Source organism: Kwoniella mangroviensis (genome assembly GCF_000507465.2).
Source record: "Kwoniella mangroviensis CBS 8507 chromosome 1 map unlocalized Ctg01, whole genome shotgun sequence".
Classification (NCBI taxonomy): Eukaryota; Fungi; Basidiomycota; class Tremellomycetes; order Tremellales; family Cryptococcaceae; genus Kwoniella; species Kwoniella mangrovensis.
In genome coordinates, this window is record NW_027062533.1 from 20,463 (window position 1) to 34,989 (window position 14,527).

The 14,527-nt window shown below is 46.7% G+C and overlaps 6 protein-coding genes across 6 annotated transcripts, besides 9 other annotated features; 2 read left to right on the forward strand and 4 right to left on the reverse strand.

Moving 5' to 3' along the window:
- Positions 1-9: 9 nt before the first annotated feature.
- Positions 10-202: a sequence feature (Protein overlapping with rRNA (I203_100001, KAK6906020.1) was converted to a misc_feature.).
- Positions 203-246: 44 nt separating this feature from the next.
- Positions 247-383: a sequence feature (Protein overlapping with rRNA (I203_100001, KAK6906020.1) was converted to a misc_feature.).
- A 45-nt stretch (positions 384-428) lies between these two features.
- Positions 429-712: a sequence feature (Protein overlapping with rRNA (I203_100001, KAK6906020.1) was converted to a misc_feature.).
- Positions 713-762: 50 nt separating this feature from the next.
- Positions 763-836: a sequence feature (Protein overlapping with rRNA (I203_100001, KAK6906020.1) was converted to a misc_feature.).
- A 55-nt stretch (positions 837-891) lies between these two features.
- Positions 892-1,047: a sequence feature (Protein overlapping with rRNA (I203_100001, KAK6906020.1) was converted to a misc_feature.).
- A 49-nt stretch (positions 1,048-1,096) lies between these two features.
- Positions 1,097-1,226: a sequence feature (Protein overlapping with rRNA (I203_100001, KAK6906020.1) was converted to a misc_feature.).
- Positions 1,227-1,277: 51 nt separating this feature from the next.
- Positions 1,278-1,379: a sequence feature (Protein overlapping with rRNA (I203_100001, KAK6906020.1) was converted to a misc_feature.).
- Positions 1,380-1,436: 57 nt separating this feature from the next.
- Positions 1,437-1,666: a sequence feature (Protein overlapping with rRNA (I203_100001, KAK6906020.1) was converted to a misc_feature.).
- A 46-nt stretch (positions 1,667-1,712) lies between these two features.
- Positions 1,713-1,898: a sequence feature (Protein overlapping with rRNA (I203_100001, KAK6906020.1) was converted to a misc_feature.).
- A 106-nt stretch (positions 1,899-2,004) lies between these two features.
- On the reverse strand, positions 2,005-3,257 carry I203_100002 (uncharacterized protein; the record flags this gene model as incomplete). Its single annotated transcript, XM_019151469.2, has 5 exons — positions 2,005-2,235; positions 2,305-2,377; positions 2,430-2,666; positions 2,731-2,822; positions 2,874-3,257. 5 exons carry the CDS (start codon positions 3,255-3,257, stop codon positions 2,005-2,007), a joined length of 1,017 nt encoding a protein of 338 aa, XP_018999201.2.
- Positions 3,258-3,862: 605 nt separating this feature from the next.
- I203_100003 (uncharacterized protein) lies at positions 3,863-4,573 on the reverse strand (the record flags this gene model as incomplete). Its single annotated transcript, XM_065516554.1, has 4 exons — positions 3,863-3,893; positions 3,949-4,161; positions 4,215-4,289; positions 4,344-4,573. The coding sequence occupies 4 exons, from the start codon at positions 4,571-4,573 to the stop codon at positions 3,863-3,865; spliced, it is 549 nt and encodes a 182-aa protein (XP_065373372.1).
- Positions 4,574-6,850: 2,277 nt separating this feature from the next.
- On the reverse strand, positions 6,851-8,118 carry I203_100004 (uncharacterized protein; the record flags this gene model as incomplete). The annotated part of the gene is made up of 7 exons (XM_065516555.1): positions 6,851-6,968; positions 7,037-7,148; positions 7,210-7,366; positions 7,416-7,586; positions 7,629-7,772; positions 7,830-7,947; positions 8,000-8,118. 7 exons carry the CDS (start codon positions 8,116-8,118, stop codon positions 6,851-6,853), a joined length of 939 nt encoding a protein of 312 aa, XP_065373373.1.
- Positions 8,119-8,506: 388 nt separating this feature from the next.
- On the forward strand, positions 8,507-9,879 carry I203_100005 (uncharacterized protein; the record flags this gene model as incomplete). The annotated part of the gene is made up of 7 exons (XM_065516556.1): positions 8,507-8,641; positions 8,699-8,856; positions 8,914-8,942; positions 9,003-9,188; positions 9,239-9,486; positions 9,540-9,655; positions 9,726-9,879. The coding sequence occupies 7 exons, from the start codon at positions 8,507-8,509 to the stop codon at positions 9,877-9,879; spliced, it is 1,026 nt and encodes a 341-aa protein (XP_065373374.1).
- Positions 9,880-10,050: 171 nt separating this feature from the next.
- On the reverse strand, positions 10,051-12,111 carry I203_100006 (uncharacterized protein; the record flags this gene model as incomplete). The annotated part of the gene is made up of 8 exons (XM_019151472.1): positions 10,051-10,286; positions 10,362-10,546; positions 10,602-10,784; positions 10,852-11,237; positions 11,303-11,470; positions 11,525-11,598; positions 11,674-11,898; positions 11,964-12,111. The coding sequence occupies 8 exons, from the start codon at positions 12,109-12,111 to the stop codon at positions 10,051-10,053; spliced, it is 1,605 nt and encodes a 534-aa protein (XP_018999204.1).
- Positions 12,112-12,602: 491 nt separating this feature from the next.
- I203_100007 (uncharacterized protein) lies at positions 12,603-14,066 on the forward strand (the record flags this gene model as incomplete). The annotated part of the gene is made up of 6 exons (XM_019151473.1): positions 12,603-12,863; positions 12,941-12,960; positions 13,022-13,152; positions 13,316-13,563; positions 13,627-13,681; positions 13,741-14,066. 6 exons carry the CDS (start codon positions 12,603-12,605, stop codon positions 14,064-14,066), a joined length of 1,041 nt encoding a protein of 346 aa, XP_018999205.1.
- Positions 14,067-14,527: the final 461 nt, after the last annotated feature.

The following is a 14,527-nucleotide window of genomic DNA, read 5'->3' on the forward strand; positions in this document are numbered from 1 at the left end:
TTCCCTCAGTTGCGCGTTTCAGCTGGTTTATGGCCGACTTTCCGATATTTTTGGGAGAAAGATGATGCTACAAGTAGCTCTCTCCTTCCTTATCACTGGAAATCTTTTGTGTTCATTCGCCAAGACACCTGTCCAGCTGTACGCATTCCGAACGATTAGCGGTATAGGCGGAGGAGGGATAAATAACATAGCAATGGTCATCGTGAGTCATCATTGTGCATCGAATCGCCGCTCATCATCTATCAGGTCTCAGATATCGTTCCTCTCGCCGAGAGGGGGAAATATCAAGGTCTAATATCGGGAGCAACATCCTTAGGAAATGCAATCGGTCCATTTGTTGGGGGAGGATTGGCCGGGGCGAATCAGTGGAGGTGGCTTTTTCGGTAAGTAATAAGCATCAAGAGTACCGAAGCTCAGATGGGTTTCAGGGTTATCACGATACTCGGTATCGTCACGATGGCGATGATACATCTTATCATCCCTCTCAAGCCGGTCACAGGCTCAATGTCCCGTAAATTGATGCAGGTCGATTATTTGGGAGTCTTGATGTCTTCGGCGTCCATCATGCTTCTTCTGGTGCCTATCTCCGGAGGGGGTGGTACTTTCGCTTGGTCAAGTCCCACTGTAATTGTGCTGTTGATCATTGGGGCCATATTCGGAATCATTTTCATGATTGTAGAGGGCAGAGTAGCTAAATTACCCATCTTACCCTGTAAGTCTTGACGGCCCTTGGTTATGTTTGAGGTGCTGATCAGATTTTAGTACGGCTGTTTCGTCTGAGGACACCTTGCCTAATCAGTTTCCAGTCATTTTTCATTGGTATGATATACTTTGGGGTGAGTGAGTTATCGCATCAGACACCCTACAAGAGCTGACTGGTGAGGAGAAAAGAATCTATTCTATGTTCCCATCTTTTTCCAGTACTGCAAGGGTTACACTCCTTTAGTCTCCGGAGCCCTGGTTCTTGTCTACACACTGCCTCAAGCTATGTGGGGAGTAGGAGCAGGGTTCTATATATCGAAGACCAATCATTACAAGCGAATCATTGTGAGTTGAAATGTGTCAAAATTATCACCATCAACTAACAGACACACAGGCGAGCGGTGCGGCTCTTTGGACCTTGGCTCTGGGACTTCAACTTGTCTGGAAACCATCTACCCCTTTGGGCGTTCTCATAGCATTTCTTGAGATAAACGCCGTGGGCGTTGGATTTAGCTTACAGACTAGTGAGTTGGAATAGATCTGTACGAATATGGCTGACTCTGTTACTTCGGTAGCGTTGATCGCTGCACTCGCCACAACAAAGCCAAAAGACCGAGCTGTGGTGACAGCTTCGCGGAATTTCTTCAGGACGATGGGAGGTGCCTTTGGCCTGGCGAGTGAGTATACGAACATATAAGACCGACAAAAGGCTAACATGGGTTCCCACGACAAAGCGGCTAGCGCGATTTATCAAGCTGTAGTTTCGTCTCAATTCTCGCAAATTACTAGCTTGTCAGAAACTGAAAAGCTGAACCTTCTGGACTCCGCACTCGGGAATCTATCTTCCCTGTCTTCCGAAGCCGGACGCCAAGTGCGGAATGCGTATAACGATGGGCTACGGATGGTATTCTTAGCTTTCACGGTCTTTAGTGGAGCTTCTCTGCTCCTAAGCTTGTTTATCGAGGTATGTTCACACGTTGGCAGCGAAACGCGATCTGACAGTGCTTTAGGAGGTCCTGTTCGCAAAGGATAAGCCAACAGAACCTGACAAGTCGGTCCAGATTGATGATGGGTCAACACCATCGACCGGGACGGAAGAATCTCAAGAAACAGAGTCTATGAAATCGACAGTATCAACCGAAAGGCTAGGGATAGAAGTAGCTGCTGTACCTTCTGCGGGATCGAAGGTTCAGTAGCGGGCAGCACACGAGTCTCTTGTGATACGAAGGATAACTTGTAAAGCAATGGCCTTGGGTTGCTCACAATGTTGCAATTAATTCATACATTCGCCTCTCGCATGGATCAGGTCATATATTCCCAGAGAGCGTTATCCAGATTGAGCCAATTGAGATCAAGACCATCTTCAGCTGCGACCGCAGAATCGGTAACGTCTGACGTGATACTGGTCGTCAATTGATCGGTCTGATCTCTAGAGGGTTCGCTCAAAAATGGTGTCAGACCAGTTGATTCTTGTTGTAGTAATGTCAATTCTGGTTGCTGGACTTGTTCGTTCGCATTGTTTACGTGAGTCCTCTGAGAGATGATAAATGAGGACGAAAAATGGTGAGCACTGCACATCATCTAAAGATTCATTTGACTTACCTCATGATCAGTTTGCATTTCGAGACCAGGAGCCAGATCTTCCTGACTTTGGCTTTTGAGCGAGTCAAATAGGCTAGGGCCTTTGGTCATTAGAGAAGATCATCGGAGAAAAGTTAACGGCTTACGCTGCCAGAGGTACAAAATTTCCTTGAAACATAGACGTTATTGTGTTTATGACATTGGTGAGCGATTGCGTATTTGATGAGGCTTCGGTCAGGATTTCGTCGGCCATATGTTCGAACACCTCAGCAAACGGACGGGCCTCGTGGAAAAGTTGACTATACACCGCTAAAGTGCCTGAGCATGCACGTATTGCCCTTGAAGAAGTTTTTCTGGAGATGACGCTTGGGGAGATGTATAAACTGTAATGGGTATTGTAATCAGTCGAATATTCGAAAGGGGGGATATTGGAATGACCCGACTGACCAATACAGCAGAGTTGTTCCACATAGCAGAGTATGACATACACTGATCGTCGTTTGCGTTGTAGCTGGACCTTTATGAACAGTCCTGTCAAGCTGAGATGTTGAAAGATCTGGTCAACAGGTGCACACCGAAGCAAAACTCACCTCACAAGCTTCTGCAGCGGCAGTAGCGCATAGACTCAACGTCGGATCACTTGGATTGGCTTTGATGATGGATGGTCGCAATACCAATAGGACGCAGAGGAAATAGCGCCACCTCAATCGATCCTCAGCTTGCATAGGAATGGCTTGATCCCCTTGAGTTGTTGGTATATTTCGTCTCCACTCCTCTAATTCCGTAAGGAATCCTACAGTCAGCTCGCGTGTGGTTGCGGGATTCCTCAAAGCTGGCAAGGCCGCATGTATGCGGGAGCGAGTGCGGTACATCTTGATTGACATGATAGCAGATGTCATATCTGTGGACACAGTATGTCGAGCTGACCTGATTGATTCCGGATCCCTTACAGCAGAATTGATGTCGAGGGGCATATCAACGTCGATGGCTTCGTCCGGAATCGATACTGGTCGACCAGATGCATGTGAAATCAGTCGGTCAAATGTGTACGCCGACCAAAATACCCTTTTTCTCCACTGATCCTCCAACGGATCGCGAATAAAGATGTCCTGCTTGTAGATCCCGATCTCGACGCATAGTCTCATTGCAAGACCACCAAGAAGCCACAATGATAACCCGGACGTAGCTCGAAAGGCAAAAAATGTCGTCAACAGAAGGACTCGAGCCGTCATCAGATCATGGGGAGTCGTGACGATGTCCGAATATTTCCAAGCCTGTTCAAAGTATGATTGAGCAGAATCTAGACCAGAGGCGGGTTCGAGCTGTATCCCTATGGCATAGATGCCCCACAAGAAGAAAGCACCGACTTGTTCCTCGTACGGGTCCGTAGTCTTCGCATGGAGGTAGTTGTCGCGATCAGCATGCCATTCGTATATCTGATTCCAGTCAAGAAAAGGATAACGGCATTGGAGATGAAAGTAGACAGTATGGATAAGCCGATTGGCAATATCAATTGGAGGAATACTGGGGTTGGGATTTGCGGGTGTATCTGAAGGGGATGTCGGTTGCATTACAGAGCTCAAGTCGGTGGGATGCGCATGTGAGGATCGCTTGAATGGCAGGCAGCTGGGCGGTCAGCATTTCTCATGACGGTGATCTACTCACCTGTGAAGTAGGCCAGATAGTGCTGTACGCGTGGTAGTGAAAGGTAGGGTTTTCTGAGGTTTCGCATTTTCCCCATAGGGAAGACCTGAAGGCTTGATCGGTGTATCCGTTCGTTGAGACATGTAATGGTCCTTTATTTCTGGATGGTCTGGCATGATCTCGAAGAGCGCTTTCTCTAGCTTTGCACACCTATTTTCCAATGCTACAATATATCTGGGCTACCCTATCAGCATGGGCTTCATACCCCTCTGACTTTTGAGACTCACTTGGTATACCCGGGACGCATGACGATATCTTCGAACACACAAACTTCTGATGCCTTCACGCAAGCTGCACAATTTCTGTCCGGGAGATCAGTCAGATTTGGCTTTTCTCAGGTAGATAGCGCCACTCACACAAACGACTCGTCAAGACGATAGCATTTGAGCTTCTTCAGCTTACAACGATTGCAGGCGTTGATACAGCGATGCCTGACAGGCTGATCACGGGGCGGACTACATCTTTGTCTCTTTGTTGGCTTCGTTCTTCGCAGACTCGAGCTGGAAGCCAACTCGTTATGTCCGTCTGGCTCTGTAAAGCGATGTGTAGGGCTCCAATCATCGGGAATGGAAGGACTATGGCTCATTTCGCGTATTGTGATGCTATGAGAAAGACGAAACAAGGTAATAGAGCGGTCGCATAAGACAAGGTGTTGGTCTGGGCTGAGATAAGAACAAAACGAGTGTCTGCACGGATAAGGTCACGTGACCGACTTTCATTTATGTGATGCTCAAGAAGCTACAGTACTGGTGCTGCAAAATGCAGACAATGACAATATGAGAATGAGTAGCATAGCTATAAAATCATATTTACTGGGATATCTGACGCCAAATGCTCGCTATGTAGCTTGTAGGTCGGTCCGACTTCTTTATATCGGTACTTCTCCCTCCAGAAACTCGCAATCTCTCTTCTAGTGCATAACAAGACTCTACCCTTAACGAGTTTCAACCCTCAACGAGTCGACATATATCATGCCTCATGCCAATATGTCTCCCAAAACAATTTTAACATGCATTCTCAATACAATATCTATTACTCATCATCAAGGGGCGATCCCAATCGATTTACCGTTGTCCAGACACCATTACTTCCATGACCTTTGTCTTCCTCCTCACTGATTTCGCCCTCCTGCTGCTCCTCCTCTTCTGTCGATCCTTTCTTCTTCTTCCTCTTCATTTCAACTTCCTTGGCCATCTCATAGACATGTTCTGTAGTAAAGCAGTGCCCACCAACGTTCTGAACTGATACACCATTTGTCCTTCTTTTCTTGACCGCCAATACCTTCCTGAGCTCGACATTCTCCTTGTCAGAGGCTGTCTTTTCAGTGCTGACAGTTTCTAATTTCGAATAAAGATCAACAACGCGATCTTTGACTTCTGGAGACATAGTGTTGGCATGTTTGGCGAGGAAAGAATTCTTCTCAATAGACAATGTGGCTAAGGGGGTGCGAGTAGGTGTCTGAGGAGTATTGACTTGTTGAGGGGCCGCATCTAAGACTGTATGTGGAATATATGGGAAAAGGCCGGTGTATCTCCAACCTTTTCGAATATTCTCTTCTGTCATAGCTTTTGATCGAGCAACTGCCAAGTGTCTAACCCAGGTGTATTGTTGTATCCTTGAAGAATCATATTGAGCAAACCGATTGACTTCTTTTGCCATAGCTTGCTTGAGAGAGCGAAACACACCAACATCTAAAGGTTGAGTGACATGAGAGGAATGGGGCGGAAGTATCATAAGATCAATGGCGTTGGCCATGCAGAATGCAATGAAGCGAGCCTGCACATGGCTAGCATGACCATCAACAATAAGTAGTCTTCGTTGATCAGGATTGGCAGGTATTGTGTTGGGATGGAATACTTCGGTTAACCATTTGAATGCAATTTCGTTGTTTGACCATCCTGATTTACTGACTGCCCAGTTCCATCCTCGAAGCTGAAGGTTCTCTGGGAGCCACCCTGTGTTGAAACTTCCTTCTGATTTGAATATCACAAGAGGAGGAAGAGCTGAACCTACAGCATTGATACATTCGATTGTTGTAACCCATTCTTGTCTACCAGGTATTGCGCTTGATGGCTTCTTATTACCTCTTCTACTACCTATCTTCTCTCCTTGCTCTATAATAACTAATACTCGAGAGCTTTGTGTTTCTCCTATAGCATATCCTGTCTCGTCCATATTGTAGATGTTCTGCGGCAGGTAATGATTGGCATCATATAGAGACTTGATTTCGCAAAACCAAGGTGTCAAAGCATTGACTGTAGTTGCTGTGAAGCGAGTTGCCTGTATCTTCCGAGAGAAGACACTATGGACCTGGGGATGGCGCTTTCGAAACTTGGCAAGCCAAGGATAGCCCATGGGAGGTGGTAAACATGGCTGGAGCTCATCTGGGATGAGTGCAAGAGTGATTCTTCTCTCGTATTTCGTTTGCAAGTTCTATGATGATTCCAGGCGAAACAGGATGACCAATGGATGCTGATCGATCGAGGTATTGGATAATGCACTCCTCTTCAATAGTTGTGAGTAGCTGGCGATATTCTTGAGCTTGAGGGCGAGTCAGACGACCTGCAAGATGATGATTGAAGGTTGTCAAGGGAATATCATTGTCTTTGGCAAAAGTGTGTCTGCTTGGTTGTTTGTCGGAAGGGAGGGCGGTCCAAAGAGCAAGAACTCGCTGGATGTGTTCTGGAGACGTTTGATCTGGTTTTGTAGACATTCGTACTATTGAAAAGTCGAGTTCAATGGATGTTCTCAATACAAAATAGCGATACAGATGATCAATGAAGATTTAAAGATATCATTTTGCATAGAAGGTCTGTGAGGTTGATCCGTGAGGTTGCACGGACTCGTTGAGGGTTGAAACTCGTTAAGGGTAGAGTCTTGTTACCCAGACGTCAGGTTTTGTAGCGATGTAAGCCATGAATCGCTTCAACGCCATTATCCGACCAGGCTTACAAACGAATCTGTTGTGCATCGCAATGGTCCTAACACAGGGTAGCATTGTGGCTTAGCTTCGAATAGCTCGTTGACAAGTGGCAGTGCTAGCACTCACATCATTTTGGCAGAGCCCCTTCCGCCTTCAGCATATAGCGCATCGAATTCAGCTTTAAGCATTTCGAACCAATCGTCTGGGGCGGATACACCAGCTCCGCCAGCCACGAAGACTACGTCCGGGCGTTAGTGAGACATATGCATAACCTTAGCGGATGAAAATGTCACACTCACAGAGATGGTCATTCGTACACAGAGAGTACGGAATCATCAACATTCCTTTGTCTTCTCCTCCATAGATTTCTGCATATGGGTCAGGAGCCCAATATGGCTCGTCGCCAGCGTAAGTATCTGAGCAGTATAATAGAGGTACATTGCGCTCCCGATGTACCTGAGGGACATGATCAGCTTGGGTTTCACGACACCATGTGCTGACCCACAACTGCTCTCGCTAATTTCTGACTTTGGTGACTGGTACCCACAAACCATCCTGTAGGTACATCTGAAAGCCCAGTGGAAGCTTGTAGTCTGTCAAACGATTTGTTGATGTGGGCTTTCACTTCCTCGAAGTTTTTGCCGTGATTTTGCCATCGGTTTCCGTGGCATGCTATCTGCGGGATTTAGCTTGATGCATTGCATCATTGGATACTCACCTCGTGACCATCATCCACTAGCATCTTAGCATATGGTCCGGTCACCTCGAATGCCCTGGCACATGTCCAGGTTGTCCACTTCCAGCCGTATTGACGGAAAAGTTTCAATAAACGGGGTAAACCTTGACGGATTCCCCAGTCGAACTGGTACATTTACTTACAATCAGTCTGCTGAGCATTCGGTTTGCACTTAGCACTCACCATATCTTCAACAAGAACGTCTCTCTTACCACCAGAAGTGGCCTTTCGGTCATAATGCAACTCATGTAGCATGGGGCAAGATCCATCGTCACCATTCCAAGGGGTACTTTCTGCTCCTCTGCGCCAAGCTGTCAGACTCGTTTCGGTTCATATCGATTTGCATTACTCACTCTTCATAGTTGAGAACGAATGAAACGGCGATCTTTTTCCCACCTGGCCAAACACCAGGCCGACTTTCCAGTCCATAACCTACATAATCACGAGGAGGGAGATAGTGATCGGCTGTCATGTTGTGTGATTGATACTTGTCAAAATGTATGATGGTGTATCTTCAAGATATCATATATATCGAATCGATAGCGAAGGACATCAACCACAGTCTTGGATACCTTATCACAAGAACCCCGCCTACAGTACTTCGGAAACAACACTCTCTCATTTGCAGACCATGGGGATGAGTTCCGGTACCTGAGCTTTCCGAAGATTCCGGGTAGGTTTGACAATCGGATTTGGCCGAGACCCCGATCATCCTTATCTCTGGATCGGATCCTTTCCGAGTCCGTGAAAGGAAAGAGAGGCATGGCGCAGACCATCAGGTCAGTCGATTATTATTTTGTTAGTATATGCAAAAGAGTTGCTAACCTCCTTTTGACCAATTGGCTATCAACAAAATCACCATGACCAACGATAGATACACTGAGGATTGGCTTGAGAGGGAATTCGTGGGATACGGCTTCGATCAGCCTGATCCAAAATGGCCTGGTGGAGGCAAGATCTGCGTCAGTTTCGTCGTCCAGTACTACATGGGAGCTGTGAGTGATGAGTGTGCCGTAAAAAGGCATGTTACTAAGTACACGATTGAACTGCAGGAGCTAAACATCCTGGAAGGAGATCCTACATTCTGCTCGGAATATCTAGAAATTCCTCCTAGAGCACCACCTACTGCTATGCGGAGTGAGGCCAGCGAAATGATGTATGAATATGGAGCTAGAGAAGGAATTGCTAGACTTCTCGACATATTCAATGAGTGAGTGGTCAATATATCCATGACTCGTCCCTGAACGCTGACTCGACTGTTCTATAGAAACCAAGTGCCAGTCACATGGAATATTTGTGAGTCGAGTTCATGTGTTCTCGGTTTGGTCTGGTCATTGATCGTTCCACAACTTACAGTTACTCGAGCGCTTGAAAAAGCTCCTTATTGGGTAAAGCCGATCCTCGATTCTGGTGCTGAGCTTTCATGCGGTGGACATCGATACAGAGATAATCTCTATGTTGATCCAGAAGAGGAGGACCAGCTTATAGGCAAGAGCATAGACGTCTTGCAGGAATTGACCGGAGACAAGACACTTCCTAAAGGTGTGCTTGATTGTTAATATCAATTTGGTCCCCGCTGATAGGAATAACAGGGTGGCTTGTCGAACGTCGATCAAATTTGTCGACCAAACTGTACTCTTTGACCCACAAGGAGAGAGGCTTACCCCTTTTATACTCTTCTGACTCATGCGCCGACGATGTCCCTTATTGGATACCCAGTCCTACCAAAGAGGAGAACAAAGGTCTTCTGATGATACCATTCTCATATGATTGTTCGGATCTGAGATTCAAGATGAAAGGTAGTGGTTTCGCTAGTCCCAAGAATTATTTCCTTCATCTGGTCAGTAGTCTCACCATATCGTTTCCGCAACTTTCAGCTGACAGCGTATACAGAAAGATACGTTTGATTGCCTGTACGAGGAAGGGGAAGCTGGAGAAGCCAAGATGATGACTGTGCTTCTGCACCCTCACATCATCGGTAGACCCAATCGTGCTTTTTGGCTTGAAGAGTGAGTTGTGGTCTTGAATGTACCAGACACACTGTATGCTAGTGAAGAAGTAGCTGATAATCTTTTACAGGTTCATAAAATACGTTCAATCCAAACCAGATGCTTGGGTGGCACGCAGACAGGACATCGCCGAACACTGGACAAAAGCTTTCCCGTATGATTCCAAGACCGCATTCGGGCAAACAAAAGTACCGGAGTGCGCTCAGATTTCCATTCCTATGTGATCCTTTCTGAGGTCATATGGCTAAATGAGAATGCATATGTGTTTCATTGCCTGAGAAAGCACGTTCATGACTGCCCGAAGCTCATTAACTATACATTCGATGTGCCAATCAACTCAATTGACTATCACTATCGGTCAGCTAGGCTTATCGATAGAATCGAATGCATATAGCTTATTCAGCATCAACTATGGACTTCCAGTCTACCGATCTTTCCAAAGCATCAGCAACTACCATAACTCCCATCTCATCGAACAATTTGCCAACGATCATCATTCCGATGGGCAGCTTGATCCCCTTGTCGTCTTCTGATAGGATATCTTCTGGCATTGGAAATGCGAAACCGACCGGTATCGTCAGAGCAGGGTGACCTGTGAGGTTGAAAGCGGCAGTGATCGAAGCAGTACCGGCTGGAAGAGAATTTTGACAACTCAGCATCAGCAGTACTGGGTGTCACAATGTACTATAAAGTTTGATCTACTCACGGGCATGATCAGCCCATCCTAGCGGACCTGCATGAGCTGGGATGTGTCTTCTAGGAGGTTGGGGACAAGTAGGCATGATGATCGCATCGTATTGCTCGAAAAGTTTGTCAAATTCGTCTCTCATCTGTCTAGTCAAGTTCATCGCTCGACCATAGGCCGTCGGGTACTTGAGCCATGCATATTCGCTATGATGCATTGAAGTGATCAGCGTGGAGTCAACCATTGATTCGAACTACTTACCATGACATTGCGGTACCTGTAACGAAATATTTGGCTTTGTCGTACTTGTACTGATCCCACGGTAAGAGATGTTCCCAATAATCATTCAGGTAGAGTCCACGTCTACCAACTTGTCGACCTTGACGTGTCCCGCCGGAAGCGAGCTTGTTGATGATATGAGAAAGGGCTGGGGTTAAATTGAACCTGCGTAAGAAAACAATCAGAATCACTTGATAGACCCAAAGCGATACGCGATGAGACTTATACATACATCGGTATTGATACTTCATCTACAGTCATTCCCAATGCTCTAAACTGCTGGGCCGCTCGCAGGATCAATCTCTTCACGCTTCCAGCTACGAGTCTCCCATTCAATGCTTCGGTCAGAACACCAATCTTTTTGGGGCCTATGGACGACTTTCTAGCCGCAAGCAGTAGGTCCCTATATCTTGGTATATCACCGTACTTGGGCGCTCCTAATTGTCGATCATCGATATTGTCGTAACCTGCAGTAGCTTGTAACAATATTGCGCAGTCCAGTACTGTCGGAGTCATAGGCCCGACATGGTCTATGCCTGCATCGGAAGTGAGGACACCGGTGTATGGTACTAGACCGAAGGTGGGTTTCAAACCAACGATACCGCAGAAAGAAGCGGGCTCAGAGATTTCCACTCAGCGCTAATAGCTTTCCCAGACAATTTTCTTGCCTAGAACCCACTAACTATCCTGATTGAGCCTCCTTGATCACCGCCAATCGCCATATCCACCTGTCCGCTGCCGACCAGAGCGCCACATCCAGAACTTGATCCTCCAGTGGTGAAGCCTTTGGCGTAAGGGTTTTCAACGGGTCCGAAGGGTGATGAAGATGAAGTAGCCCCATGAGAAAAGTTCTGGCAAAGGTCAAGTGTGAGAGGGCTATGATCTGATCATTCGGAAAAACTCACCTCGCAAGCGGCTTTACCTAGGATATGACCACCACAATCTAGTACCCGTGAAACTACTGTAGCATCTACATCGGCTGGATATCACATAGTGTTGACGCAACACCTAATGAGCCCACTTGCATATGATTGTAGCAACGGGGATCACTCACGTGTGTAATCCTCAAAAGCGTCTGTGCCGAAAAGCAAAGGTACTCCAGCCATACATACGGTATCTTTGAACACCACAGTCTTTCCACTCAGAAGTTTACTGGAGTCCTTCTCCGTACTACCCGCGTGACATCTCCATGCCCAAGCTCGAAGCGGGTTATCTTTCTTCTCGGGAAGGTACACATCGGTACGAGGGAAGTTTTCGAAATCGGGGATCGGCTTGTGGTCTGCAGCAATGGCATGGTGTCACTAGTAGCTCCTAATATCCTCTTGAGCCCGATCAAAGACCCACCAGGCGTGTCCAAAATGAGTTCGCACTGAGCATCAGTCTTAGCCAACAACGCCAGATACTCTTCTTCGTGATCTGGTGGAATGGTGAAGCCCAGCCTTTGAGCAGCGGCTGATAACTCTTCGGCAGTCACGGGAGTTTTGATGGGCATACTCGATGGTCCCAGAGTATCTTGATCATTGACAAGTTCAAGAGTGTTGACATGCTCATATCGATTGGAATGGCTCATACAAGTCCTGAAATTATATCATCGCGAAAGATAAGGGAATAACATTTCGGAACGTTTCCGACCGGTCAAGTCCGTGCCCTGCGCTTGCTTGCCAACTATGAGTTTTCTAGTTCACAGCAGATTGTTTCAGTCCTCATTGTACACTGGGGAGCAAGAGAGGGGTGACAGAGTAACAAAGGGTGTTAACAAGGCGCATCTGGCTTCCGGGGCCGATGAGTGATGCGAGTAGCTGGAAAGAGGAGAGATAATGCAGCTTGCAGCTTGCCCTTACTGCCTTCACTGTCAGCATTCGCGAATTCATGCCTCCACCTAGGTGCTGATGTCATCCAACATAGAGAAGCACCACTGGTCATACAAAATCCGGTTTTCTTCTGCTCAAGCATTCTCTTTGACGTCGCTCAACTCAATACGATATGTCCAGCGACTCCTACACACAAGATGATCCTCGGATCCGTCCAATCGCTCCTTCACGATACCCGTGGACACCCTTATCTCCCTCTAGCTCTGCTGACGATGTCGTCAAAGTGTCATTGATCCTCACTTCGGCCGTTATCGCACCGACGAATATGTTGACTTCGTTTGATACGGGTGAAGAAAAGACTGAATTGCCTTGCCATGCGGTGTTGATTGAGAAAGGAGATGAAGCGATGCTCTTTGATCAGGGTTTAAGAGAAGTGAGTGTTTGTGGATTTACAACTGAATGATATGAGCTGTCTCAGCCGCTAATGAACTTGTATCGATGTAATCGTAGGACGCTGAGAACTTTCCAGAGTCAGTTTGTTGGGTCGATCATACACAAGTAGACACGACTGACCGGAAAATACGTACTCAGACCGATGCATCACACCCTACTCAAGATCATGGGAACTCGATCGGCACCCGGGCCTATCAAGACATTGCAAAGGGAGAAGTACAATTTGGATAGATTGAAAAGCGTCATTATCAGTCATAAACACTTTGATCGTACGTCTGACGGCCTTTCTCCTTGTGTATACTACTCAGTGCACTAACACCGACGGGTGTAGACTGGTAGGTGATTCGCCATCATGCAAATTGTCATACATCTGACGCCATCAAAGTGGTGATATTGATACACTCCCCCTCTCCGACCGTCCTATCATTTTAGGTCCAGGCTCGTTACAATCGATAGGTCCGGGATACCCGAAAGATCCCAAAGGACAATGGCATTCAGAATGGTTTGACAAATATCGATTTGTTGAATTGCCTAGTACGGATCACAAGGGTGAATGGTCAGGAGAAGTTACCACGGTCATCCCATGTAGTGGGCAGAGGAGGTGGGAAAGGGTAGGATGCTTCGATAATGGTTTAGATTGGTTTGGGGATGGTAGTTTCTGGTTGATCGATGCTCCAGGTGTGAGTATCGTAATCATCGATCTATGGTAATCGTGTAGATGTGGTCAGGGAGTGGTTTACTAGCACTGTGCAGGTCACGTAATGGCCCTGTGTCGAGTCACTGCTCAGCCTGATACTTGTATGTCCACTTCGGTCTCTGTGTTAGCCAAGATGTACGCTTATATGTGATCTTCCCAGACGTCCTATTAGCAGGCGATGCAGCACATCATCAAAACATGTATCTTCCCATCCCGACTTCCGAGTGCGACCTCAGATCTCCTAAACCAGTCATTGATGGTAAAGTGATGTTCGCTGAGGATCCAGTACAGGCTACATATGTTATTGGTCAACTGACACGGATGAGTATAGAAGATAACGTGATGGTCCTTCTGGCCCATGAGAAAGAAGCTATTGGAGTGGTTGATTACTTTCCGGAGGATATATGTCGATGGAAGGAGAAGGGATGGAAGGAGGAAAAGCAAAAGAATGTACTCGAAGATGCGATCAAGGGGGCGCAGATCTGATGAAACATTCGTTCATTATGCATCCGAAGGACCATTTCAGAATGAGGGTCCTCGGATTTACCGCCGGATCAGTTGACATGCATATCTCTCTTTTTGATCCTATATTTGGCGAAAGGAGTAGACGTCCTTGCTGTGTAAGTCAAAGCATCTGGAGGTAGACCACTTGTGATCGATCGATGATGACCCATATGTAACGCTTTGAAGGTCTATGACTGGTATCAACAACAGCAGCACCCAGAGCAGCAAGCACAGAAACATGAGAGATAAAGTAAAACTCTTTTAGCGTGTTTTCTCTTATGATTAGTGGTAGTATTGTCTCACTTGACGCGTCTATCATGCAGACTTGCAAGACCATGTTTGGTGTGCGCCTTGCTGATTGGTCTTGAGAAAGGATTGTATGTACCGAATGTATGTATGCACGCATGTAATCAGTATATGGATCCACACAGACACATATACAG